The sequence below is a fragment of the Rhineura floridana genome, chromosome 4 (genome assembly GCF_030035675.1).
Source record: "Rhineura floridana isolate rRhiFlo1 chromosome 4, rRhiFlo1.hap2, whole genome shotgun sequence".
NCBI classification, from domain to species: domain Eukaryota; kingdom Metazoa; phylum Chordata; class Lepidosauria; order Squamata; family Rhineuridae; genus Rhineura; species Rhineura floridana.
In genome coordinates, this window is record NC_084483.1 from 75,103,385 (window position 1) to 75,129,010 (window position 25,626).

General features: G+C 41.9%; 1 protein-coding gene across 5 annotated transcripts; it reads left to right on the forward strand.

Annotated features, from left to right (window-relative positions):
* Positions 1-1,001: 1,001 nt before the first annotated feature.
* Positions 1,002-25,406, forward strand: MANEA (mannosidase endo-alpha). 5 transcript variants are annotated; one of them, XM_061623374.1, is made up of 6 exons: positions 1,002-1,096; positions 2,082-2,282; positions 16,825-17,411; positions 18,747-18,856; positions 22,182-22,258; positions 23,307-25,406. In XM_061623374.1, the coding sequence occupies exons 3-6, from the start codon at positions 16,865-16,867 to the stop codon at positions 23,941-23,943; spliced, it is 1,371 nt and encodes a 456-aa protein (XP_061479358.1). In that variant the 5' UTR covers positions 1,002-1,096; positions 2,082-2,282; positions 16,825-16,864; the 3' UTR covers positions 23,944-25,406. The 5 variants fall into 5 exon arrangements, with proteins under 5 accessions (XP_061479358.1, XP_061479356.1, XP_061479355.1 ...); XM_061623372.1 differs by lacking the exon at positions 1,002-1,096 and having other exon boundaries at positions 1,940-2,282; XM_061623371.1 differs by lacking the exons at positions 1,002-1,096; positions 2,082-2,282 and adding an exon at positions 2,392-2,753.
* The last annotated feature ends 220 nt before the right edge of the window (positions 25,407-25,626 follow it).

Here is a 25,626-nt window from a genome sequence, read left to right on the forward strand (position 1 = left end):
TCTCCTCATTTTAATCCCCTGTTCCTCCAAGGCACCCCTACTAGCGTAAACCAATCTGGCTAAGCTAGCGTTCTTAAAAGACTATGGCACGTGCAGTCCTGTAACTGTTTAAAAAATATTCAGTATGGTTAATATGAAATGTACGAATCTGTCCAGGATCAAATTCCAAGGTGCTTTGGGTAGGTACCTCTGATCCTCCCCCCTAAGCAATCCGGTGATGGAGGAGATGCAATGACCTTGAGAATGCCCCAAGACCTTATCGGTTGGTGTGGGCGAAGGCCCTGGCATTTGAGCAATTAGTGTAGAAGTGACTGCTGCCATAGGCTTAGTTGCCTTTGTTCCCTTTAGTGGTTCTTTGGACGTCTCGGCTGGGTGCATTTCAGGAGTCTGGGTGGAGGAGTCAAGTAATTTGAAAAGCGGCTTGTAATTCAATTTCTTATACCAGGGAAATCTTGGATTTTTTATGTTCTCTGTCTTTTTTACAATTGTCCTCTGCCGTCTGGGGGTAATTTTACGCTTAGGAGCCCCTTTCCTTGTCAGGGGAAGCTGGCTGGAGGTGAGATCCACCTCTTTGTCTCCTTTCCCTCGTGGAGACTTCCCAACAGCGTTCACCAGGATGCTCAACAAGCTGTTGCATTCAGAAATGAAGGATTTGATGAGATCAAGTTCCTCCAAAATCAGGAAGGACCATCCTGCTAGGGAGATATTATTTGTACAGGGCGGAGGAGAATCTGATGTTTCTTTTGTAGTTTCGTTATTTGAATTTCCCCTTTTGGGTGCAGAGTTGATTGATTCCAAAACTTCTGCCTGTTCGCTCACCTGGAACTGTAAGGAAGCCTGATGGTCTGCATCCGCTAGTTCTTTTGCTAGATTCGGAGTGGGGAGGGGTTCTTCTCTTAGCCCATGGATATAGGTTTTAAAGTCCAGGGACCAATCGAGAATGGGTCCCACTGGGGAGAGGGAGTCCTGCTTCTCCTCGTGGGGCTGGATCTCATCCTTCTTAGACCCAAAGAATTGCGTGATCTTTGCCTGAGAGTCATTTAAAGGAGCCTCGTCTATTTGATGCGTTATACCTAGATCTTTACACCTCCTCCTTGTAAGTACCATAATAGTGGTGGTGCCAAAAACCCCAGCCCAAGCCCAGCGAGGGATATGTTGGAAAGAGAGAGGAAAATGCTGCTTAAAATACAAAAAGCCCTTATCTTTATTTCTCCTTTGTCCGTGACAGGGCAAAATCCTCCCTCGTCTTTCCAGGGTCTAGTAACTTTGGTCTTTCTCCTCAGTTTTCGGGGTGATGCCAGGTCACTTCTGCTTTCTCTTTCCTTTTTCCTTGCCCCCGAGTCTTTCTCCTACCGTATAATATCAGTGGGATGATAACGAGGAGCCCCCCCCCCCGTAAAACAAAGCTGCAGCTGTTCCCAGAACGGGGGAGGTATATACCCGCTCTTTAACAGTAAACTGGTTAAAACTATTATCCCTATTAAAACTGGCAAAACTGTTAAAATCAGTTTGGCTGATATAGCTGTTAAAAACTGTTAAAACATCCCAACCTTGGAGAGGAAGTAAAACCGCCTGCAGTGCTTGCCGCCATGGCAGTTTATTCTTGCTTCAGCACTTGGGCAGAGTGCCCCCACTGTTCCTGAGAGAAGCAGGTTAGCTTAGGGGGTGCAGAGCAGGCCATATGGCTCACACAGCTCTGCTCACTCTCTACCCTGCAGCATGATGCACTCCGGAGGTGGTAGGACTGACTCTGGAGATAGGAGAAGGGAGCAGACAGAGATTGCTGCTCATGATTTCTCTCTAGGCAGCACCAGGGGCCCAATCCGTACCTCTGCGGTTCCCTGAAACGGGAGGGGAGGAAGGAGCGGCCGGTACCTTCTCCGGTTTGCACGCTTCCCACCCCTGATTGGCAAAGGCAGAAGAAGAGACAACCCATCAAGGGTGTCAGTAACCTTCGTAGTTAGGAAGGGGCGCCTTCTCCACCTGCTCCTATGTAGCCTCAGCTACAGCACGGCCGGGGAAGGGAGGAGATGTTGCTATTTTGTTTAAACTGCCAAATGGCTGCTTTTTCTTTAAAACAGAAATGGTAACATCAAAGAAGTTTTCAACTCCAGGCGGGAGGAATAAGCAGAAGAATTAAACTAGAGGAGGCTGCATCCCGGTATCTTCTTACTTGGACGGGGAAAGTGCCCGTGAGAACTTCGTGAGGCTTTTTTGTGTGTGTAAGCAACGTATAGGATCAGGCTCCACAGTGGCTTTACTTCTTGAGTAAACATGGACGGGTACGGGTACCGTTAATACGCATGAAATATTAATGTGTGTGTACATACATAAATATGTACTAAATGAAGATGTATATCATGTTAACAATGTATGTTAAATCAGTACGCATGCGCAAGGTGCCTCACGCGTCTTTCAAATATCTCCAGGGACGAGTGGACCGATACGCGATGATGTATATAGTTAGGCTGCGCCACAGAAAGAAATTGGCATAAACGCCAATACTATTGCTCTTCCTGGATGTAAGGGCAAGGATGGTTTCACCCACGGCTACTGCGCATGCTCGAACAGAGAGGCCACCCACAAGCTCAACAATAGGGGTTGTTGTAGGGGGAGCTACGTCTGAAAAGAGGCTGATGAGGCTTTGACCCCACTCTTTCCCCTCCCCCCCAACTCTATTCCAACCCCTTCGTTCCCCGTCAATTCAGGATCCTTGATTTTCCAGGCCCTATGGATTCCTGCTCTGAAGACGGGTGAGTAAGGGGCTAGGAGATGGGGGATCGAAGAGGTGATGGCACGCTACTCTTCTGTGATGTGGTGGTAGTGATGACGACGACAAGGGATAAAGTGGGGGACATAGCGGGGGAGGCGCAAGGATTCTCGAGGAGGAGGACACTACTCGTGCCTGTGCGCGCGTGCCTACGCCCCCTCTCTCATGTGACCCTCCAGGGAGTTGAAGAAGGGGAGTGAGATGGTCGGTAGAAGAGCTATTTTGACAAGTACCCGGAGCCATGCCTAGGACGGGGCTGTAGTGATAAAAAGCTGCGCTTTACACCAGCGTTGCATATACAAATAAAGTAATGATACAAATTATCTGCCTGTCATGTCAGCCAGTTTGGGTTAGTGCTATGTGGATACCCTAGTGCTTTGCTTGAGAGCCAGTGTGGTGCAGTGGTTAGAATGTTGTCCTAGTCTGGGATCAGGGAGACCAGGGCTCAAATCCCCACTCAGCCATGGACCTGACTGGGTGACCATGAGCCAATTACAAGCTCTCACCCTTTCCCAATTCATAGGGTTGTTGTGAGGGTAAAATGGGAAGGGGAGAACCATCTATGCCACCTTGAGCTATTTGGGGGTAAAGGTGAACCATAAATACAATAAATAGTAAATAAATAGCCTGTTGAATTATTGCTGGGAAGCTGTGTGATATTGGGCTGGTCACTATTTAACCCTCCTCACAGGGCTGTAGTGAAGACAAGTTTTCCTAGGCTGGATAAACCATGAATGTCACCCTCCATTCCTTGGCGGAAAGGCGATAAATAGACCTGCAGTAATGAATTTCAATAAATAAACCATTTGTGTGTATGTGTATGCCATGCAGAGAGATTAATGAAAGGATTAACTTTCTAACAGATGTTATGTCAGCAAAGAGCAATGCATGTAACTTTGCTGTTGAGTATCAGAACTTTAACCATTTTGTTAGGGGTGGGGGGGGGGGTTGAGAACCAGTGTGGTGTAGTGGTCAGAGTGTTGGACTACGACCTGGGAGACCAGGGTTCAAATCCCCACACAGCCATGAAGCTCACTGGGTGACCTTGGGCCAGTCACTACCTCTTGCTAAACCAGCCCCTTGCCAGTTTTAAGATCTCAGTTAAGGCTGTCTCATGTTGGCCCAAACTCTAAACCTGGGAAATTCAAAGCTAATGTGGATGCCTTCACAGACATGATCTGTGATCAGCAATGTGGTTGTACGATGTCACAAATCATGCTGAGACCAGCAGAGATGCCCCATGTTGTCCTGGTTCTGTATTGCTGGTTCCAGCCACTCCATCCTCCTGTTTCTGATCATTGAATTTCCCAAGTTTTTGAAACGAAAATGTAATTAAAATATTACTGTCTGCTAAACATAAAAGCAGTTGCTTTGTAATTATTAATTGATATGGTAGCCATGCGGTATTTCCAGCTTGTGGATTGAGTCTGGAAAAAACAAAACAGTAATAGCTGTGTAAATGTGTGCAAATGAATAGAAATTGCTGTGTATGGTCAGAAAAACTTACTTAGGAGTAAGCCTGCACAGAATGGCACTATTATTTTACCACCCTACCCTCTCCTGATCAGTGATCTCTCTGTCTGGTAGGCTTCAAAAATCACCACCCTCTTCCTTTAGTTGTCACTTTGCTCTCACCGGTCTTGCAAGGCAAGAAAACTGCTAGGCAGGTGGTGGGTTTCAGTGTGGGGCAAGTTGTGCATGTGTTTATATGTCTGGAGTGTCAGTGTTAGTTTTGTGGGGGGCACTTGATGTGTGGAGTGGACTGTTTGTTCATTTCACTGGGGAGCAGGGGGGGGGAGGTTCAGTGTGGAATGACGTATTAAGGGCTTTCAGTGCGAGGCAGAGTGAGTTTCACAGGTTTCAAGGTAGGGAGTCTGCAGGGAGGGGGAAAGGCGTTAACAGTTACAATGGAGATGGGTGAATGTGAGCTTTGCAGTTTGGACCTTGTGCAATGTGAGGTGTGGGTGTGAGATTTCAGTGTGGGGTGGAGTGTGGGGTTCAGTAGGGATGGGTGTCAGGTTCAGTGTGCGTACAGGGTGTGGGGGATTTGCTGGGTGTAAGGGTTTCAGTGGAGAGTGTGTGTGTGGCAGGGTAGGTGTGAGGGTTGCAGTGTGAGAGACAGGAAAGGGGGTTAGCATGTGTGGGGGTTCAGTTTGGGGTAGGGTGTATAGGAGGAGTTTCAGTGTTGAGCATTGTGTGTGTCTTTCAGTGTGGAGCAGTGTGATTGCAAGGGTGTGTGAGGGTTACTGTGGGGTGGAATATATATGGAGGACTTGATTGTAGAGTCAGGTGTATGAGGGATTTAAGTGGAGTTGGTTATTTATGTTGGAGGGGTTAGTGTGAGGTGGGTTCCACTCAGAAGTGTATGGGGTTGCAGCATGTGGTAAAGCATGGAGAGTCTCAGAGCGGGCATGTGGGGTATTCAGTATGGGGAGGCTTGTGAGGAGTCAATATGGGCCAGGGTTTATGTGGATTCTAGTAGAGTATAGGGTTTGCAGCATGCATGATTGTGAGGTGCGATTCCTTCTAGTGGTTTGACTACTGGACTAGTTAAATACATGGCACATGTCTTGAAGGGATACATTTCCACAGTTGCTACCTCTTCACATGGTCTATATCACAAGGTTGTTGGGTACTGGAAGAGAATCGCAAACATGTCAGAGTTCCTGGGCTGCCACATTCTGTTACACTGCACTTCTCTCTACTTTGTACAGTGTTTGGGGATGGATGGGGGGTTGCAGCATGGGCTAGGTTTTGCAGTGAGGGGTGCATATGTGGTTGTGGGGTGTAGTCTTTTCTTGCGACTTGACTGCTTAACCGCATGGCATCAGTCTTGCAGGGAAACATTGTTTCAGCACTACCACATGGCTTACCTCACAGAATTGTTTCGCAATTAAATACTGGACAAGAATCACACTGTCCTACTTGCAAGCCTCTTGGACCCCATTCAGGCTACATTCACACTGTACATTTATTCCATTATTATTCCACTTTAAACAGTCATGGTTTCCCCCAAAGAATTCTGTGAAGTGTAGTTCGTGAAGGATACTGAGAGTTGTTAGGAAAGCCATAGTCCCCTTACAGGCCGGCAATTCCCAGAGTTCTCTGGGAAAAAGGACTGACTATTAAACTACTCAGGGAATTGTAGCTGTGTGTGAATAGGGGTCTCCTAGCAACTCTCAGCACCCTTGACAAACTACACTTCCTAGGATTCTTTGGGGAAAATCATGACTGTTTAAAGTGGAATGATAGTGGAATAAATGTACAGTGTGAATGTGGCCTCAGTGTTGTGTGTGCGTGTTTCAGTGTGGAGTGGACTGTTGGTGATGAGGTTTTCAGTCCTGGGCAGTGTGTGTGTGACATTTACCGCATAATGGGTTCCAGTGTGAGGTGGGGTAAGGGGATTTTAGTGTGAGGTTCATGCATAGTTATGGAATGTGATCTCACATGATAGTTTCTCTGATTTCCAAATATGCTCGCAGACCTGAAAAGGTAGGTGACCTCGCATTGAGCTACGACACCACGCTGACATATGGGAGGGGTTGCAGTCCAGGATTCATGTGTGGCTATGGGATGTGGGCTCCCATGATAGTTTTTCAAGTTTCCAAATATGCCCATTGCCCCCCCCAAGTCAAAGCCCTCATCTAACCATTGAACAACACTGTTGTATCTCATAACTAATGAAATAGGCATTGTGCACGTTGTTCAGCAAGTGGCTTCCTCTGCAAACATTGCACTTTTGAAGGAATCTTTGCCTTCGCATTTCCTTTCAGTCAGGCACAATACTACTCTGGGAGTACTTGTTTTCCATGGGCTTTTAATAAGGGAGGAAACTTAATAACTTTTGAACCGCTGATTAGAACTTCACCAAGGGAATGATAGTGTGGGCTGTGCAAGAAGCCTGAATAAAGTACATCAGTAATTTTCATAAAAATTATTATTATTATTATTATTATTATTATTATTATTATTATTATTATTATTATTATTATTATTATTATTATTAAAGGCCCTAGGACAGATTCCAACACTTAAAAAATAGCATATTAAAACCAGTTATATGATACTATTTTTTAGAATTCATATCCCGCCCTTCCTCCCAAAGGAGCAGGGCCAGCTCCAGGAATGCTGGGGCCCTTGGGCATCAGCTTGCCCTGGGCCCCGGCATGTGTGTGTGTGTGCATGTGTGCCCACGCCCCCACCTACCTGTCTGCTGTCTTTACCATTGCCCTTAACAAAGATGGTGGCTGCGGTTCCCCTAAGGGGATGATGCTGCCGCCGCCACCTTTCTTGATGGCACATGTGCGTGCTACGCACACGCATCTCTGCCATCAGGTAAGATGGTGGCAGGGGCTTCAGTACCTTAGGGAAACTGCGGCCGCCATCTTCGTTAAGGGCAATGGTAAAGACAGCAGACAGGTAGGTGGGGTGTGGGGGGGCGCGGATCGTGGAAGGGGAGTGGAAGGGCGGCTGAGGGGCCCCCTGTAGCTCCAGGGGCTGTCGGGCCAGTGCCCCACGTGGCCCTTTAGAACCAGCCCTGCAAAGGAGTCCAGGGCCCCAAACAAACAAATGATAAAACAATTAAACATCTAAAAACAGTTCTAATACAGATGCAGACTTGAAACAATTCCAATATAGATGATATGTGGTCTTAATAAATCGAGGGTTCAAAGTGTCAATTTTCAATACATTTTGACTTCCTGTATCTATAGCATGTTTTTTCAGATTGGTTAGATGTTCATCAGTTTTGTAAGCCTCAACAGATAGAAAATGTGTGCCAAGTTTCAAGTTATTAGCCTAACAGATGCCATTTTTACAAGCTATAGAAGTTTGAAGCTTATAATGACAGAACCTTGGTGTTGCTACTTGTCTGAACTATGGGAGCTCTTCTGTGCTCCTATAATATATATTTACATATAACATTGTGTTTTTAATTAATGTTGAGGCTAAAACTTCTCATTGCATTGATATTCTAAAAGAACAAGGTCTGTTTATCTCTTAACCTTGTCTAGATGAACTCAATGGTAACCTATTTTCCAATAGTACTAACACAATCCATACTGTTGGAAACAGTGGTGAGTGGGCTTGCATGTTCCAATGAACTCTATGAGCGGTGCCGTTGGGAGTCATGTATTCCCAGCAGGGTCACCCATGGCGGTAAGGTCAAGGGAGAGGAACCAGACAAAGAATGATCCAAGAATGTCCTTGTGATGTTCCTATATATTAGTGTATATATGGTAAGTGCTGGTTGTTTAGAGTATACATGGTAAGTAGTGAAAGAGGAGGGGGAGTGAATGGGCAATAGAATGCTTGATGATTGGCTGAATGTTTAAAATGGCTGACAGTATAAATGAAAGGATGACAGGTAAATCTGGGTGAATGTGAGGTGGTGAATGGTGGAATCTGGGGGGAGAAGAGAAAGAGTGGATTGCTTGGTGGGGTTTAGAGAGTTGTTTACCAGGAGGGAGGTGGAGTTCAGATTAGTATTGAGTAAAACCATATGCTTATGTGCCTTAAGAAGAAATCTTGTTAATCTTGTTAGCTTTGTTATCTGTAATAAATACTTAATTTGGTTTACCAAAGGCCTGATCCTTGGCTGGGGTTTCACAGACCAGAAGGGAGGGTAAGGTAATGACCAAGGCTGAAGGGGAACTGTAACAAATGGTGGCAGCGGTGAAGAGAATAACAATACCAGTATTCAGAGTCTCTGGGAATACTAGTATTGGGACGTTACTGGTGGTTGCCTAGCAGGGAGATCTGTTGAGATCTGTGCTAGAGCGGGGAGAGAAATCATAAGAGAGAGCGGTCCGGACTGGTGGAGTCCCTGGTGGTGCCTAGAGACAGGCAGTAACCACGAGCAGGTAGGAACCTGACAGGGAGAGCCAGGGAAGGACGCCTCACAGTCCTCAACGGCAGAACAGGCAGAGGATAACAATAGGTATGTTGCAACAGCTGTGAAGGCTGATGAAGGCTGCAGCAGATAAAAGACTTCCAGTCGTCGTGGTATCCATGCCATTGGATCAAAGCCTTTTTCTGTCAAGATTGTGTGTTGATCATTGTGTGCCTATCTCCCCACATAAAACAAATTCACGCACAGGCGTCTTCCAGCCAAATAAAATGATGACATACTGTCTTTCTAATGTGACTTTGCAATAAGGTGTGACACTCTGTTCTTTTCTTTTAAGTACCTCATTGCTATTAAAGAGTCATGTAGGAGAAACCTTGTGAACTCCTAGCCCTCCTGAAAATAGGTGCAGGAATAGGTGAGCTAGAGCTTGAATGTGAAATACATAATTGTGTCCTGAACATGAGCAGCAAGTTTCATTCCTTCCCTCTGTTATTATGCTTGAATAGCTTTGAATATTGACACAGGTATAGAACATTCAGCTTCTTTCTACTTAACCTGGTTTCTCTTGGGTTTTAGCAGACAATAGGTGGACTTGCCAGTGATGAATTACTTGTGTCTTGTATTTCTCTGTGTCTTGTGTCTTTGTGACAAGCTATCTCATGTCCCTGATAACGTACTATATTTAGAAGTCAGCCTAACATTTGTGAAGCATTTTATACTGCACTGAGAATAAATTGTTCCCTTTCATTCTTATCTCAGCATTCTGTCCATCAGGTTTCATCCCTATAGTTTTTCTTTCCCCCCACAATTTATTTGTTATACTTTTTAGCAAGGGACATATTTTACAAAACAAAACATAAGCATCATAAGGCAAATACAAGATTAAGCTAGCCAACACAATAAAAGAACAGTAATGTTAAAAAGAAAAAGTACTACTAACTCCCTAGTTATTCTTTGCCAAATTGATAAATCCAGTAACAATTGTAAAAGGTGTAATATGGTAGGAAGGTGAAGGAAAATTCATTATAGTGTCTACATTTTAAACAAAAAAAATCAAAATTCTGTACCATGCTGATTTATTCCATTTAATCAATTTGTTCTCTATTGTTCCTAAGGTCAGGATGACTGATCTTATCATTGGGAAGGGCAAGAGGCTATACAGGCACTGAAGTCCCATTCTTTGGAAGTCTAATTGCCACCACAACCCTATGCATGTTTACTCAAAAGTTAGACTGTAATCCAGGTATGGGGAACCTTTTTCAGCCCAGAAACCACATTTGATTCTGGGCTAACTTTTGAGGGCTATATGCTGGGGCCAGGGGCAAAAGTGGGGGAACAGCAGATGTAAAATTTACTTTTGTACAGTAGGCAACTTGCTACCCCTCTCTATCTTCCACCTTGACAAACAAGAGGCATTGTCAAAGTTCAAGGGCACATTCCAGCTAGGCAAAAACACTCTGGGTCTGAAGCAGGGCCGGTGAGGTGTATGGCATGGGAATATGGGGTGTGCCCTGGGTAGAATTCCAAGGGCCAGATAGAGATGCTTGGAGGGCCACATTTGACCCCTGGGCCTGAGGTTCCCCATCCCCAACCACTGAATTCAGTGGGGTTTACTCCACAGTAAAGGGGATTAGGAGTGCAGAATAAATCCCACTGTGTTTAGTAAGTGTGCATAAATTTTCCTTTGGTGTTTGCTGTTTCACTACACATTACCCGCATCTTTCAAGCTTATTTTCATAGCCAGAGAGGCTAAGCTGCAATCCTATACCCACTTACCTAAGTCTCATTGAACTCAGTGGGACTTATTTGCATAGAATTACACTGTAAAGCATTTTTTTTTAAGAAAACAGACTGAGGATGTTGAATTCTGTGTCCAATATCAAATCCACAGTTTTTATTGCTGTTTTTGTTGTATTGCAGAATATACTTAGCAATTACAACATCATGTTTCCTTACTAAGCCAAGGCCATCCCCAAAGATCCATTTCCATCCAGAGCTTGGAAAAGTTACTTTTTTGAACTACAGCTCCCATCAGCCTAATCCAGTGGCCATGTTGCCTAGGGCTGATGGGAGTTGTAGTTCAAAAAAGTAACTTTTCCAAGCTCTGTCATGCCCCCCTGGGCTCTTACTGGGAGGAAGGGTGGAATATAAATCTAATTACAGTAGGGCCCCACTCATATGGCGGGTTACGTTCCAGACCCCCGCCTAAAAGCGAAACGCGCCAAAACGCAGAACTCCTTCAATAAAATGGCACCCAATGCCCGAAAAACACCGTAAAAGTGGAACAAGCACCATGAGTGGGGCCTTACTCTGACTTTAGCTGCCGTATTAGCGGAACACCGAAAAGCAGGCCCCTACTGTAATAATAATAAAAATAATAATTTCATGAATACAAATTCACTAATTTGGACAATAGAGGTCAAGTAAATTCAATTTGGGGATTACATGCCTGTTCTTTTGTGCTTTTGTGTATTAAGGTACATTGTAGGTGTAAATAGTATGCTCTGAGGTCTGACAACGTGTGTCTTGGCAGGTGATTATACAACCTTTCCCCCTCCAAGCATCCTACTCCAAGAAATTCTTGTGATCCTACATGTAACTGTTTGTGTGCAAGTCATCACAATTTTATGGGAGTAGCTTTCATTGTGCAAATATTGCAGCCTTGGCCTTCTGTTCTGATTCCCTTTATGGGTTTCTTAACATACTGTACTGTATTTGTAGTGAAATGTGTCTTTGAGTTAGATACACAGCAAAGAAAGTGTTAACTTTCTCTAGAGGGTATGACACACCCTAGGGGAAGCTAGACTGATTTAGTTGCTACAGTTAGTCAGTGTTGTGTGTGCTGGGTGAGGCCTAGCACAGAACAAGCTCAGATGTTTTACTGTTTAAAAATTATTAATTGAAGAAGCTCTGTTTTGTCCTTGGTCTCATCCTGATCAATATAACATGGTGTCAGAAGTTAAGAAATCCTCATAGTGTCTCCAGAGTAGCAGAGCTCCTGAGACAACTGGGGGGGGACGGGGACAAAGGAAAGTGATGTTAAAGTTTTCCCCACCAGAGGCTTTGATTTCACCAGGCCTGCAGCATAGCCAGATTGGAAGCAGAGGTTTTCCAGATACCGTATTGCTAAAAAACTGAATGAAGAGAAGGAAGAAATTCAGGTATGCTCCTTGATTTATGCCATGGGCCAGCAAGCAGAGCAGATATTTAAATAATTTGAGTTTGCTGCTGCAGAGGACCAGGATTACTATCTCCTAGTCTACATTTGCTACCGGGCCAAGTTCAAGGTTCTCATTTTGGTGTACAAAGCCCTATACAGCTTGGGACCAGGATACCTGAAAGATTGTCTTATCCCTTATATAACCAGTCGATTACTGCGCTCTGCAGGTGAGGGCCTCCTGCAGATACCATCTTATCCATTCTGCACAACATAGGAAATGGACTTTTAGTGTGGCAGCACCTACCCTGTGGAATTCCCTCCCCTTAAATATTAGACAGGTGCCTTTTCGACGGCTATTGAAGACTTTCCTCTTTCAAGACGCCTTTTAAGTTGACACCTATCCCAGTCTGCATCTGTGTTGGAATTGTTTTTAAATGTTCTTAAACTTTCTTTTTTTAATGTTTTTAATCTTAGAAGATGTTTTCATAGCTTTTTTTAAGTAACATTTTTGAAGATGTTTTGTTTTAATGTGTTTTAAAGTTTGTTTTTATGATGTTTTAATGTTTTTAGTGCTTTTGTTTGCCACCCTGGGCTCCTGCTGGGAGGAGGGGCGGGATATCAATCAAATCATCATCATCATCCTGGGAAAATTTGATGAATATTTTGTGCCAAAGAAAAATCTCATTCATGAGACGGCATGCTTTCACCAGAGACATCAGAAACCAGGGGAATCTACAGAGGCCTACATAAGATGGCTGCATGAGATAGCTGATGAATGTGCATTTGGGGACACCAGGAGTGAAATGCTCAGAGACCAATTGGTAGTGGGAATTTTGGATAAAGACCTGTCCCAGAAGCTGCAGATGGAATCCAATATCACTTTGGAGAGGGCTGTGGAGATGATAAGAAAACTCAGAGCTTATAAAAGGCCAGGTCCAAGGTGCTATAAAAAGGCTGCAAGAAATAACCAAGAAACCCCTGCAGAAATGGAAACCCCAAACAACAAAATACCACAAACAAATATACAGCCAAACATCTAATGCTCAAATAAAAGCCCCTAGATGCACAAGATGTGGGAAAGGGCATACACAAAGAGCAGTCTGTCCCGCAGACGCTCAGAATGCCACAAAGGTAACAAGATAGGTCATTTTGCCACTGTGTGCCACACTAGAATGGTGAGTGAAACTGTGGAGCAGCAGAAAAGTCAAGAACAATTTTTTCTGGGTCTGGCTACACTGGTGGAAAATTCCACATATCATTGGGATGTATCACTACAAATCAGTGGGCTCTAGATAAAGTTTAAAATAGACACTGGTGCAGATGCAGCATAATTTCTGAGTCTGTTTACAAGTTTTTTCTAACCTGCCTAGTCTCCAGCAAACAGCAGTATTAACTGGTCCTAGAAGACAAAATCTAAATTGCATGGGATACTTCATAGCAAGAACCTGCTATAGAGACAATGACTATGACTTTAAGGTCTATGTGATCTGTGCAAAGACTAATAACCTCCTAAGCTGAGATGTTGCAACTATGATGGGTTTGGTGCAACATTTAGATGAGCTTTCCACAGAAATTCCTAACACAGTTGGAACATTGAAGACACCACCAATGCAGATAACTCTCAAAGAAGGGGCTGTAGCTTATGCTATTTATACTGCCAGAACAATATCAGTTCCACTGCTACCCAAAATAATTGCAGAACATGATGAAAGACTGGCCAAAATCTTAGCAACAGGAAAGGCGGCAGGGTTAAGACTCAACAACAACAAATGCATTTTATGCCAGAAAGACCTTACATATCTTGGACACTGCATAAATGAGCATGGTGTGAGTCCAGATCTTAAGAAAGTAGAAGCCATTTCCGCAATCAAACCTCCAGACTCCATCACAGGAGTGAAAAAAGTTTTGGGCATGGTACATTATTTAGGGTGCTTCTTGCCAAATTTGGCAGAGAAACTACACCCATTAAATACACTTTTGAAAGTAGACAGCACATGGTGCTGGGGTCCAAGCCAGGAAAAGGCCTTCTCAACAGTGAAAAAACTCTTAACTGTGGCTCCAGTACTCGCTTACTGTGAAGTTAACCGGCAAACCGTAGTGAGTGCTGATGCCAGCAGTTAGCTCCTGGGAGGAGTACTACTCCAAAATCATGATGGAGAGTTGAAACCAGTGGCCTATTGCTCAAGAACGCTAACAGAAGCTGAGACCAAATACACTCAGATAGAAAAGGAATGTCTACCTGCTGTTTGGGCTTCTGAAAACTTCTCAAAATATCTCTATGGGCTAGAATCATTTACACTCATAAACCCTTGGTACCACTGATAAATTGCAGAGACCTGGATCGAGTACCAGTACAATGTCAGTGACTCCTTTTACGCATGATGAGGTACAATCTTCACGCAGAATACAGACAAGGCAAGACTCTTGTTGTAGCAGACACACTGTCAAGAAATCCACTGGAAACTCCAGACCCTGAAACAACCCAGTTAGTTGAGGAACTCAAAGTCTAGTTAAATCTTCTACGAGCTTCTAAACCAATATCTACCACACTCCCCCAACATATTTAAGCAGCTACCAGCACTGACCCAGACCTTTCAACAGTGCTGAAATTTTTCAGAACTGGTTGGCCATTGTACATGTCTGAAGTGACAACTAACCTTAAACCTTTCTTTGCAGAAAAGGGAAGCCTTACAGAGTTGGAAGGAACAGTCCTATTTGGTGATAGAATTGTTATTCCTGCTACAACGCAACAGGAAATGTTGGGAAAACTCCATGAAGGTCTTCAAGGAATCAGTAAGTGCAGAGAATGTGCACGAATGGCTGTTTGGTGGCTACGAATAGAGCAAGACCTCAAGGCAATAATAGCAAACTGCAAGTTTTGCCAGACAAATAAAACTTTACAATGGAAGGAACCACTCATTACCCCTCCATTTCCAGATAGACCATGGAAGCGAGTGGGAGCAGAGATCTGTGAGTTACAAGGACAAAAGTACTTAGTCGCAATAGACTATTTTTCCAGATGCATAGAGATTGCATATATGCCTGACTGAACAAGCTCTACTGTTATCAGTTATCTGAAGAATATATTTGCCAGATGGGGATGCCCAAATGAACTAGTAACGGATAATGGACTCCAATTTTCAGGGAGAGAGTGTTCACAAACTAATATGACTTTTGTCACATTACAGCCAGTCCCCATTACCCACAAGCCAATGGGGAAGCAGAGAGAGCAGTACAAACAGCAAAGCGAATCTTATGTCAGGAAGATCCGTTCCTAGCACTGCTAAGCTACAGAGCAACACCTATCAGCGCAACTCAGTGCAATCCTGCACAACTGATAATGGGAAGAAAATTAAGAACATCAATTCCAACCTTAGAAGCAAATTTGTATCTTAAGTGGCCTGATTTGGGAAAAATCCATGTCACAGACAACATGGCTAAATGAAACTGCAAATATTACTACGACAGACATTATGGAGTGAAGACGCTTCCAAAATTGCAACCTGGTTCACAAGTAAGACTGAAACTGGACGACCAGAATGGATGGTCTGAACCAGCAACAGTCCAGAGCCAAAATCATACTCCAAGATCTTATGTTGTCACTACCAACAATGAAACATTCCAAAGGAACAGGAGACATCTACAGTTGGTTCCCAAACCACAACCAATTTCACACAAAGTAAGAATTCAGAGGCAGAAATACCAGAAGAGCAGAATTTATTGCCAGAACAATCTCAAAAGATTGAAAACAAAGAACTGACAAATTCTTGTGAGCAAGCATCACCTGCCAAAGATAGCCTATCTCTTGAGAGTCCAAAGAGAGTGACATCCAGAGGAAGAGTAATTTGAAAACCAGAACATTATAGAGTGTATCCTCAGTCTCATCCTGATCAAGATAACAGTATTGAACAAAACATTTATTGACTTTTAAGGTAGATCTGTCACCTTTTGTATTTTGCTTCTAGGTAACAATCCAAGGGGCCAACTACACTTATACCAGAGGAGGCAGACTTATACTTATTAAGCCACTGAAGACAATATCAGTAGGGGGACAAGCAGAACTGTGCATCCATGCAAATCAGTCCTGCTTTTTGTTGGGACACAGTAAAACTGCATGCATGCATGGCTTGGGTCTTTCCCTCCTTCCAGTCTCAAAAAACTTGCAGAACTGTGCTCAGCATCAACATAGGAATGCCAATAGTATAGGCAAGGAAGCTACCCCCTAAAGTACTATTTGCAAGGTCCTTTGGAAAACCTGAAGATGTTATAAAGGCTTTATTTAATTAATGTGTTTGTACTTACTCCCAATTTTCTAACAGAAAATCTTTACCTTTTTATCATTTGTCATGTTTCAAGGTATTACAGAACCAAAACTTTTCTTATGTCAAAACTCAAAGTTGAGTAGTATGATCATGTATTTGTAGAGGAACCTTTCTTGTGCTCTGAACTATCATTTCCTTTTATTGGTTAAATTTGCATCCCACCTTTCTACCACATGGTACTCAACGCCGCTAACAAAATGCAAGAAAACAGCAATAACATATAAAAGAGAAAATCAAGGCAGGTAAAACATAAATTAAAAGTAACTAGTTAAAACCATTGTAAACCTATATACAACTCAGCTTATGGGCCAAAGGACTACCTAAACAAAACACCATAACAAGGGAAAGACAAAACTGGCCAAAGAAGGAGCAGTGTCAGGGAACTTGCTTCCCGGCTTCCTTGCCCGAAAGAATACTGTGACCTGGAGACCAAGGAAGAACATCACGGCAAGAGGGATCCAAACCCCGCCCCTCCCATCGGTCAGTGAAGGCCCAGCTACTGCAATGCTTGCTTTCCTCTTCACTTCCCAGTTTTTTTTATTTTGTACTGTGTCTCTTACACATTGAGACTGCAGGTACAGACTGTTATTTAACATCTTAGAAAATGCTAGGTGCTTTATAAATAGTAAATAAAAATTCTAAAATAGATACGTTTTTAATCAGTTTTTTAAAATTGCCTGAAGTGTTTCAAACCTTAACATTATGTTATTTTTATCATTGGCAGCTAGAAGCCTCCTACATGTGCCTTGAACTACCATGACATCATGGCAAGATTTCGCAGGAGAACGTGCGTCATTCTAGTGCTTTTTATTTTGTTTATTTGCTCCATAATGATGGCTTTGAAAACACTGAGACCTGAAAGAGCTGGGTTTGGTGATCCATTTGGCCTTGGCCTTTTACCAGATTTTCAACAGCGGACTACACATTTAAAAAATAAGTTCAATGTGCAGAACGAAGCTCAAGTAGATAGTTTCACGCACACAAAAAATGTGCACCCTTTGACAATGAATATAAAAAACCCTACAGTTTCAGTAGGGAAACCAGAAGAAGAGCTCCCTTCTCCAAACTACAACTTGCATGTGTTTTACTACTGCTGGTTTGGGACTCCACAATTTGATGGAAAATATATTCACTGGAACCATCCATTGTTGACACATTGGGATCCCAAAATTGCAAGCGGTTATCCAAAAGGAAGACACACCCCTCCAGAGGATATTGGATCCAGCTTCTATCCTGAACTTGGGGCTTACAGCTCCAAAGACCCTTCTGTAATACAAGATCACATGAAGCAGATGAGCTCAGCTTCTATTGGTAAATGATATTTTATTTTGGCGTGGCATTAAGTTACTTGAATTCAGAGCTTGTGAGTGATATTGGCCACTTTTTTCCTCCTGTGTACTGAAACTATGATGAAATCTTAACTTCATTTCCCCTTTATTAACTATGTTCTTCTACTTGACATATGACTTTAGAATGAATCCCAAATGTCTTTTCTCAGTGACTGAGTAAAAATATCTTGAGTTCAGCAATACATAAGGTAACTTCATGAAGTACTCTGTTATTCTAGACTGGGGGACTATTTTGTTTAGCTAAACTATGCCTTCCTTGTACACCTGTACCCAAACCCACTCACTAATCATGGGTTTTGGTGGCTGACAAATCTGAAACCACAGTTTGATGCTGGCTTGTCAACCACTAACTTAGCTTCTCTTTGCATCCAAACTTGACATCCTGGTTTGTTCAATCACTCCCTTGGAAGCCCACCTGATTACAGTAACACAAGGGCAAAGCAGCTGGAGAGTGAAACCTTTTACTAGTGTCTTAAGTGGCTCCTGCTGGCACTTTCATAGAGCTCATCCTCCATCCTCTGTCCGGCAACAGATTCCTTTCACTATTCACCTCCTCATTGTCAGTCTGTCTCCAGGCTGGCTGCCTAAGCTAGCGGGGGGGGGGGATAATGATTGTTCAGTGATGTTTACTGAGGCACAAAGTCAAAGCCACAGCACTCTCTGAAGCATTATTTTAAGATGGTTCAATAGACACAAGTACACACACACAAGATATATTTGCACGTTTTGCTTGCATTGACTTTCAGACTTCAAACAAATAAATATGACTTGTGTATCTCCTCTCCATCAATATTCCCTTTATTTTTGTTCTTAGGGACAAACACACAGAGAGGTGACTATTGCCTGATTCACACCTCCCTGGCCAAGAGATGATCCTGGGAGCAATATCAAAGGTGCCATATTATCTCAGCAGGCCGCTTTCCTTTTTTTGTTAAGGTCCCAGTCCAACTGTTAGATGTTAAAAGTGCACATGCCTACTCTGTTCTACTACATGGCAGTGGTAAGGCTTTTTTTTTACATCTAAGGAAGATGCTAAGAATCCAATATCAAAACAAGCAATATTAGTTAGTAGTAGTTTATTTGGGGAATTAGAGATACCTGAAGATAGCTAAAGAAACTCTTCATTTTAATGGCTTCTATGTTAAAAAGTTTGATCCTGAAATCTCAAAATAGTTGGACATACCTGACTTGTTAAATTACATGTTTTTATAGAATACATTCAGTTTCCCTCCCATTTTCTTACCGTCTTAGTCACCTAGTTAAACATCATAGATAAAATACATGTTTTGCTCCTTAGGTGTATTGGCTCTTTCTTGGTACCCACCTGGTATGGCTGATGAAAATGGAGAGCCTGCTGATGACCTGGTGCCAGTGATTTTGGACATTGCACAGAAGTACAAATTAAAGGTACAGTATTTGAAGTATTAGACTACTCAAAGCTGTAGATGTAATGGATTGTTTTATCTAAAGTAGACCCTCTGCACTGTTATCTTACCAGAATGTAAAAGTTTAGTTTAATTTCATGTAATTTCTTTTCAGTTAAGGAATGTTCATGGTGCAATGCTGCATTGTTATGTTTTAAAATACAAGCACATTCAAGCTGATTGTGAAGCAGCCCAGTCCTATGGCATTGGCAGCAGGATCTTATACCATTGGCAGCAGGATCTTATACCATTGCTGGGCTCCTGCTGGAAGGGCGGGATATAAATCAAATAATAAATAAATAAAATAAAGAACAACTTGCACTGTATGCATGCCTACTAAGAAGTAAGTCCTGCTTAGTTCATAGGCTGCAATCCATGCACCTGAGAGTAACTCCCATTGACTTCAGTGGGACTTAAATCTGCGCAGGCTATTGGTGCTTGGCATGTGAAGCGTAGGCATTTCTCTGTATCTTGCTTGCAAGGCTTACAATGCCACCATCTCTATCCTTACTTGGGTGGGGATGAGGGGATTCACTCATAATTGCTCAAAGGTTCTGATAGTACTTTGGTTCCATTCAGTTTGTTTTCCAGAAGCAATGGATTTGAAATGGTTTTTGTGCATGTGCAAAATAAATTTTAAGACACAATTCCTGCAGTTTTGGGGAAGTACAATTTTAATTTTAAAAATACAAGTAAAACATGAGTTACAACTTCTGGTGGTGGGAAGTAACTATTTCATCTTGCTTTTTGTTTGTATTTATGCGAGAGAGAGAAACCTGACTTGCAGAATTGTGGAAATGTACTTCTGGGACAATAATAATAATGTATTCTGACATTTTAAATTCCACTCCAGTAAACCTATCTAGTACAGAACTTCAGTCTCTGGGCTGGAATCTGGCAGAGGCAGATTCTGTGTGTAAAGCATCCCAGTTCTTACTATATTGAATAGCTAGTGCACGGTTTCACCTGCCTCTCTTGTTCCCATAGGCCTGCAAGATCCATAGGAGCTGCAAAATGTTCCTCTTGGGCTGGCATTCTACAGTTAGCATTAAGCAGGCAAAAATGACTGCTGTGCCTGTGGCAACTAGCAGAAGGGAGAAGAGATGTCTTGAGAGAAAGAGCAGTAGATTTTATTTCATGAAGCAAAAATATACACGCATGATGAAAATAAATTACATTCAGATTGTGATCCTGTGCATACTTACCTGGGAGTAAGTCCCATCAAACATAGTGGGACTTCTGATTGTCTCTTTTAGCTGTATAGAGCATGTACATTGACATTTGTAAGGATGCTTTTAGGTCAGCCTTGCAAAGAACTACTTGACCCTTATTCATCCCAGCTTTTCCTTGCCCATGCTGTAACACCTCTTTCTGTTTAAATAGGTAATGAGGGTGGCAGAACAAAAAAACAAGCAGTGGGCACCACAATAGTAGATGAAGAGCAGCAAGGTGGTGGTACTGATGGAGATCAGCATGAAGTTTTTGTGTTAGATTTCTGGGAGGAGACATAGATAATGTCCATGCTCGTGGGAGTGTGGCACTGTGCACTATCCCCTTAAAACGGGGGGGGGGACTGGATCTGGCTAGTGGGCCACTTCATGTTTGACAGGTGGGTGAGGCCACTCATCTGCCTATCACCTGCCATCATTATTTGTATTTAACTGAACATGAATGTTATAAAGAAACTTGCATTTATGATAACCTTGCAAATAATTCCCTTTAAAAAATTAGAACTAGGTTGCTGCTTTTATGTACTTATTTTATCCACTTGTGGCACATCGAAGTTCCAAAAGAAAAAAGAACCCTCTCTTTCTCCCATCCACTTCTCCAAAGCATCCCAATATGGTGCATTAGGCCAGTTATGGCTGTTTGTAAGCCTTTATAAGTTTGGATTCTGAAATGTGTTATACCAAAGTTTATTACACCCAAATAAATGTAAACATTCTAAAGAAGCAATTATGTTGTTACATTTAGTGTTGTAATTCAGGTAGAAGTTTATCTTGGCAGGTGTGGTGGCAAGAAATACCACAGAAGGAACTCCTTAGTTGGTACCTTCTACATGGAATTTGCCTTAATCACAATTTGCCGCCCTGGGCTCCTGCTGGAAGGAAGGCTGGGGTATAAATAAAATAATAATAAAAATAATAAATAATTGCATACTTTTTTGTGAGGTAGGAGTGTCTGAAATCCTTTGTGCTACTTCTGTTCATTTTACACTGTTCTCTCTGCTGTTGTATAACATTATAACAGAGTGGTATGTTGTCATGAAGCTAGGAGCTTTTTACTCCTTATTTAAGAAGGCTTTACTTTGTCTCTCACCTTCATGTAACAGCTGATGAAGGTTTAATCGTTTCTCTTACAAGCATGCCATCCATATCTCTCCCTGTGTGAATTTCTTGGACTCTTTCTTTTTGCCCTCATTGCCTTTACTAGGTTTCTGTCTTATGATGCACTTTAAAATGAAACAGCAGCTGAAACAAATATAGCTCCATAAGGGCTTGTGCAGGTTTTACACATTATCTCTTTACTTCATAATCATGGTCAAATCCAATTGCCTATTCTTAACCTATTGGTTTTCCAGATGAATAGCAAAACTCAACTTAAGGTTGTGGATAGGGCTGGATGTTATATTTCTCACATATGACTTTGGCACAACTAGTATCTCTGCAAAATACAAGCTAATTGCAATGTGATGAAGAGTGGTGTAATGTGGTTCATTACTTTGGAAGAACAAGCTCTGGAGTGGGAGGTAAGATTTGCCAAATGTTGGGCACAGGCAGCTTGCAGAAGCTTTCAGTGGAAGCAGCCTTTGACAATTCCCTGCTCGCCCTGCAACCTCCTGACCCTCAGGAGACTCATGGTCTGAGCTTGGAAAAGTTACTTTTTTGAACTACAACTCCCATCTGCCCCAGCCAGCATGGCCACTGGATTGGGCTGATGGGAGTTGTAGTTCAAAAAAGTAACTTTTCCAAGCTCTGCTCATGGTGTTGTATTGAGGAGAAGATGGCAGGAAAATCTCACTGCCTTTGCAACTGTGGAACCAACTTGGAATATTTAGGCTGAAAGTGGAGATATAAAGCCTGATGATACCGCTCTTCTGTGCATGGATGATGCCATTTTGGCTACTTAAGCATCCACGCTCACCTTTGAATTCAGAAACAGAAGAAATTATTACTATTTTAATTTAATTTATATCCTGCCTTTCCTCATGAAGGAGCCTAGGGCAGTAATTGACCTCAACGTATGCTTCACTCAGTTGAGGCCATTCAGTTATTTTAAAATATCTATCTAATATTTCCATTTTTCAGGTCACTTTCCATATTGAGCCATACAAAGATAGAGATGATCGCAGTATGTACCGCAATGTCAAGTATATCATAGACAAGTAAGCACTTTGTCAAGTATTTGAATGTTAACATTATCACTTAATTCCGCCCGGTGTTTTTCATGTCATTTTGTTTTCTTTGTGCATCACACTAATTTATCAACTAAAGTTTGTAGCTCTTATAAATAGCTCAGTTTCTCATTCAGATGACCTGGATTTTCTTTGCTTTTTCAAGTCCACCACTTGTTGTGTTGTCACTTTATCGCTGCCTCTTTAGAGTATTTGTAAATTAGTAGAGTTTAGCTTAGTGTAGCTTGTTCAGCATTTCTGTTTAGCGAATGTGGTTTCCCTGAGAGAAAGCAACCTTTTACCTTCCTTTGAAACACTGAGACTTTAGACTTGGTTTAAAATAAGAAAAAAACTACTTGATTAAAAGAAATAGACACTTGATAGGAAAGGCTCTAGTTCTAGCTTACTAACTAACTTGGAGGCTTGGTCATTGCCCCACGCTAGAGGAGAAAGGAACAAAGACAAGAGATGTCTGCTCTCCCTTGGCTAGTCCAAGAAGGGAGAGGAAGAAGAGTTTAGAAGGAGTGGTCAGCTTCATTAAGAGTATCAGTTTACATTGGAAGGAAGACAGGTAGAGGAAGATAGGTAAGGATAGATAGCCTAGCCAGCTGGAGGACCCTCTATCTATCTCCCTTCAGGTATACAAAAAGAACCAAATAGGAGTTGCTCTTACCACACTTCCAACACCTCTTAAGGTTAACTTTCAAGTCATCTGCCTTGCAAAGTCTCTAGTTAGCCTTAACTAGGTGAAGTATGATGAAATACGAGATTAGAAATAGAGTAATAGAATATTTTTTCTTCATAGTATGAGGAGGACTAATTGTAAATAGAATTAATTTTACATAAATACATTGGCAAGTGTACCTTTTTTTTTCTAAATATAAAAGTGTACATCTTTTACTGTATAGCTAATGATACGACATTTGAGTAGAAATATCATTGAGGGAAAATATGAATAATCTTTCTTAACATTCAGTGATGTTAAACCCAAATCTAATGAATATTTACTTTTACATTAATTTGTTTCTTTCCTTTATAGATATGGAGCCCATCCAGCCTTTTACAGGCATAAAGTCAGTACAGGTAGAACCCTTCCCATGTTTTACGTTTATGATTCTTACATAACAATCCCTGAAATGTGGGCAAATCTGCTTACTGTCTCAGGATCCCACAGCATACGCAATACACCTTACGATGGCTTATTCATTGCCCTTCTTGTGGAAGAAAAGCATAAGCATGAAATCCATAGAAGCGGCTTTGATGGAATTTATACATATTTTGCCACCAATGGCTTTTCCTATGGCTCAAGCCATCATAATTGGCCAAGTCTAAAAGCCTTTTGTGACACAAAAAACTTAATGTTTATTCCAAGTGTGGGCCCAGGCTATGTGGATACCAGCATTCGCCCATGGAACAGCCACAACACACGGAACCGTGTCAATGGCAAATACTACGAGACTGCATTCAGCGCTGCACTTCTGGTACGACCTGAAATAATTTCTGTCACTTCTTTCAATGAATGGCATGAAGGAACTCAGATTGAAAAAGCCATTCCAAAGAGGACCGGAAAGACAATTTACCTGGACTATCAACCACATAAACCAAATATTTATCTGGAGCTCACTCGTAAGTGGTCTGAAAAATACAGCAAAGAAAAAGAGCAGTGGCTTATCTGAGGTGCTACTCCACTTGGCGATTCCACAATGAACCCAACAATGTGTCTCACTGATAAATCGAGTGCATTTTAACTTGTGAGTATGTAGTCTGTGCACTATTTGCTATAGCTTTGTTCAAAGAAAATGATAATGCAGTGCTAAATACTGTGCCTGTTGATGTTCTGTATATTACCAGTGCATTGTCTAGAATATTTGATTGATGACTCAAGTAGAATGATACAGAGCTTATTTCAATTTGGGTCGCAATCTCAAATGGTTGCATACGATTTCTGCACCCAACTGGGTTTCTGAATTTCCACTTTCCAGAAAAAAAAATCCCTTACATTTCCCCTCAAAGCAAGAAAACTTCAGAAGCAATTTCCAGTGCATTGTGAGGAGCGGTGACTAGTAATATAACCCAAACAGCCCCTGGTGCTCAAGTGGAAGCTAAGTTGTGCACCTAAGCACGTTCCTTACTAATTCATACTCCTTGAAGCAACTGTAAAAAAAAAAATTACAACGGTTTCTTAAGGACTATTTTGTATGTTGGGCATGAAACAGCTTATCCATTGGAAAAGAACAACTAAGGAACATTTCAATGCAAGAACGACTTTAAAAATGTATTGGAGCTGCAGAAGAACAGCCTGCTTTTCCTGGGCAGTTCCCATTCACTGCAGTATAAACAGCAGGAGACGGTGGTAGGTGTCCACGAGGTATATCATATATTTTGTTAACTTCATAGAAATTTATATTTGCATTCACATTGGTAGAAATAATGAGTGATCTAAAATTGTAGTGATACTCATAATTAGTAACAGTTTCAGTTATTTTTCAAGACAAGTTTACTAATTTTTGTTGGGCTTCTTGTTATTTGTGCGCGCACACCAGCTTTTACGTAAACTATGTCAGCAGAAGTAGAACTAGGAAAGCATCAAACTGTCTCGAAGGGATGATCAGTACAAATAAAAAGAGAAGTATGTAAGTAACATAATTGCACCCGCTTAGCATGTGCAGAAATAACATCTGCTCATGTATAGAGGGAAAGGCAGCTCCTTACAGGGCATCGCTCTAGAGGGTTCAATGATCATGAGGAGAGGGGACTGCCCTTTGAAAGGCAGCTTTTAAAAGTCCCCATATATGAGCGGAGCACTCACTGATTTGGATGCCAGCCATTGACATCATTTTCAAAGAAGAAAAATGTTTTTGCATTTTTTAGAATATTTAGCAAGATGTAACCTTTTTGGAGTACAGGCTCAGAAAATAAAAATTCAGAACAGCATAAATTGTCAGTCATGATAGTTTGTACAAGATTAAAAATTTCTTTTCAATGTCCTTTTTCCATTGTTAATGTTAATATTTGTTTCCATATGAAATTGGAGAAACCAATTAAATAGTAAGGATGGAGTGTGCCCAACATAAAAGCCATCCAAATCATATCATGATCCTTCACTTGCATTAAAAGTTGGTACAGTCTTATTAACGAAGATTGGCTCATGTGAGCACGTGCTAATTTATATTTGCTCTTACTGGTGTGAACTATAATTGCTTGTGTGCAAGCATCCCCACTCTTCAAAATCTTATTTAATTATTTATTTTCTTCCATGGACATCACATATTCTAACACAATCTTTCAAAATAGTTTACACTAAAATAATTAACAGCATAAAACAACATTACAAAAAATCTATCTAATTCTTTTTTTTT

Bases quoted from the DNA above. Each gene is read 5' to 3' on its own strand.
- MANEA (XM_061623374.1), top strand. From the start codon at position 16,865: ATGGCAAGATTTCGCAGGAGAACGTGCGTCATTCTAGTGCTTTTTATT. The intron at 17,412-18,746 runs GTAAATGATATT...TTTGCTCCTTAG, and splicing joins GATGAGCTCAGCTTCTATTG to GTGTATTGGCTCTTTCTTGG. The intron at 22,259-23,306 runs GTAAGCACTTTG...TTTCCTTTATAG, and splicing joins GTCAAGTATATCATAGACAA to ATATGGAGCCCATCCAGCCT.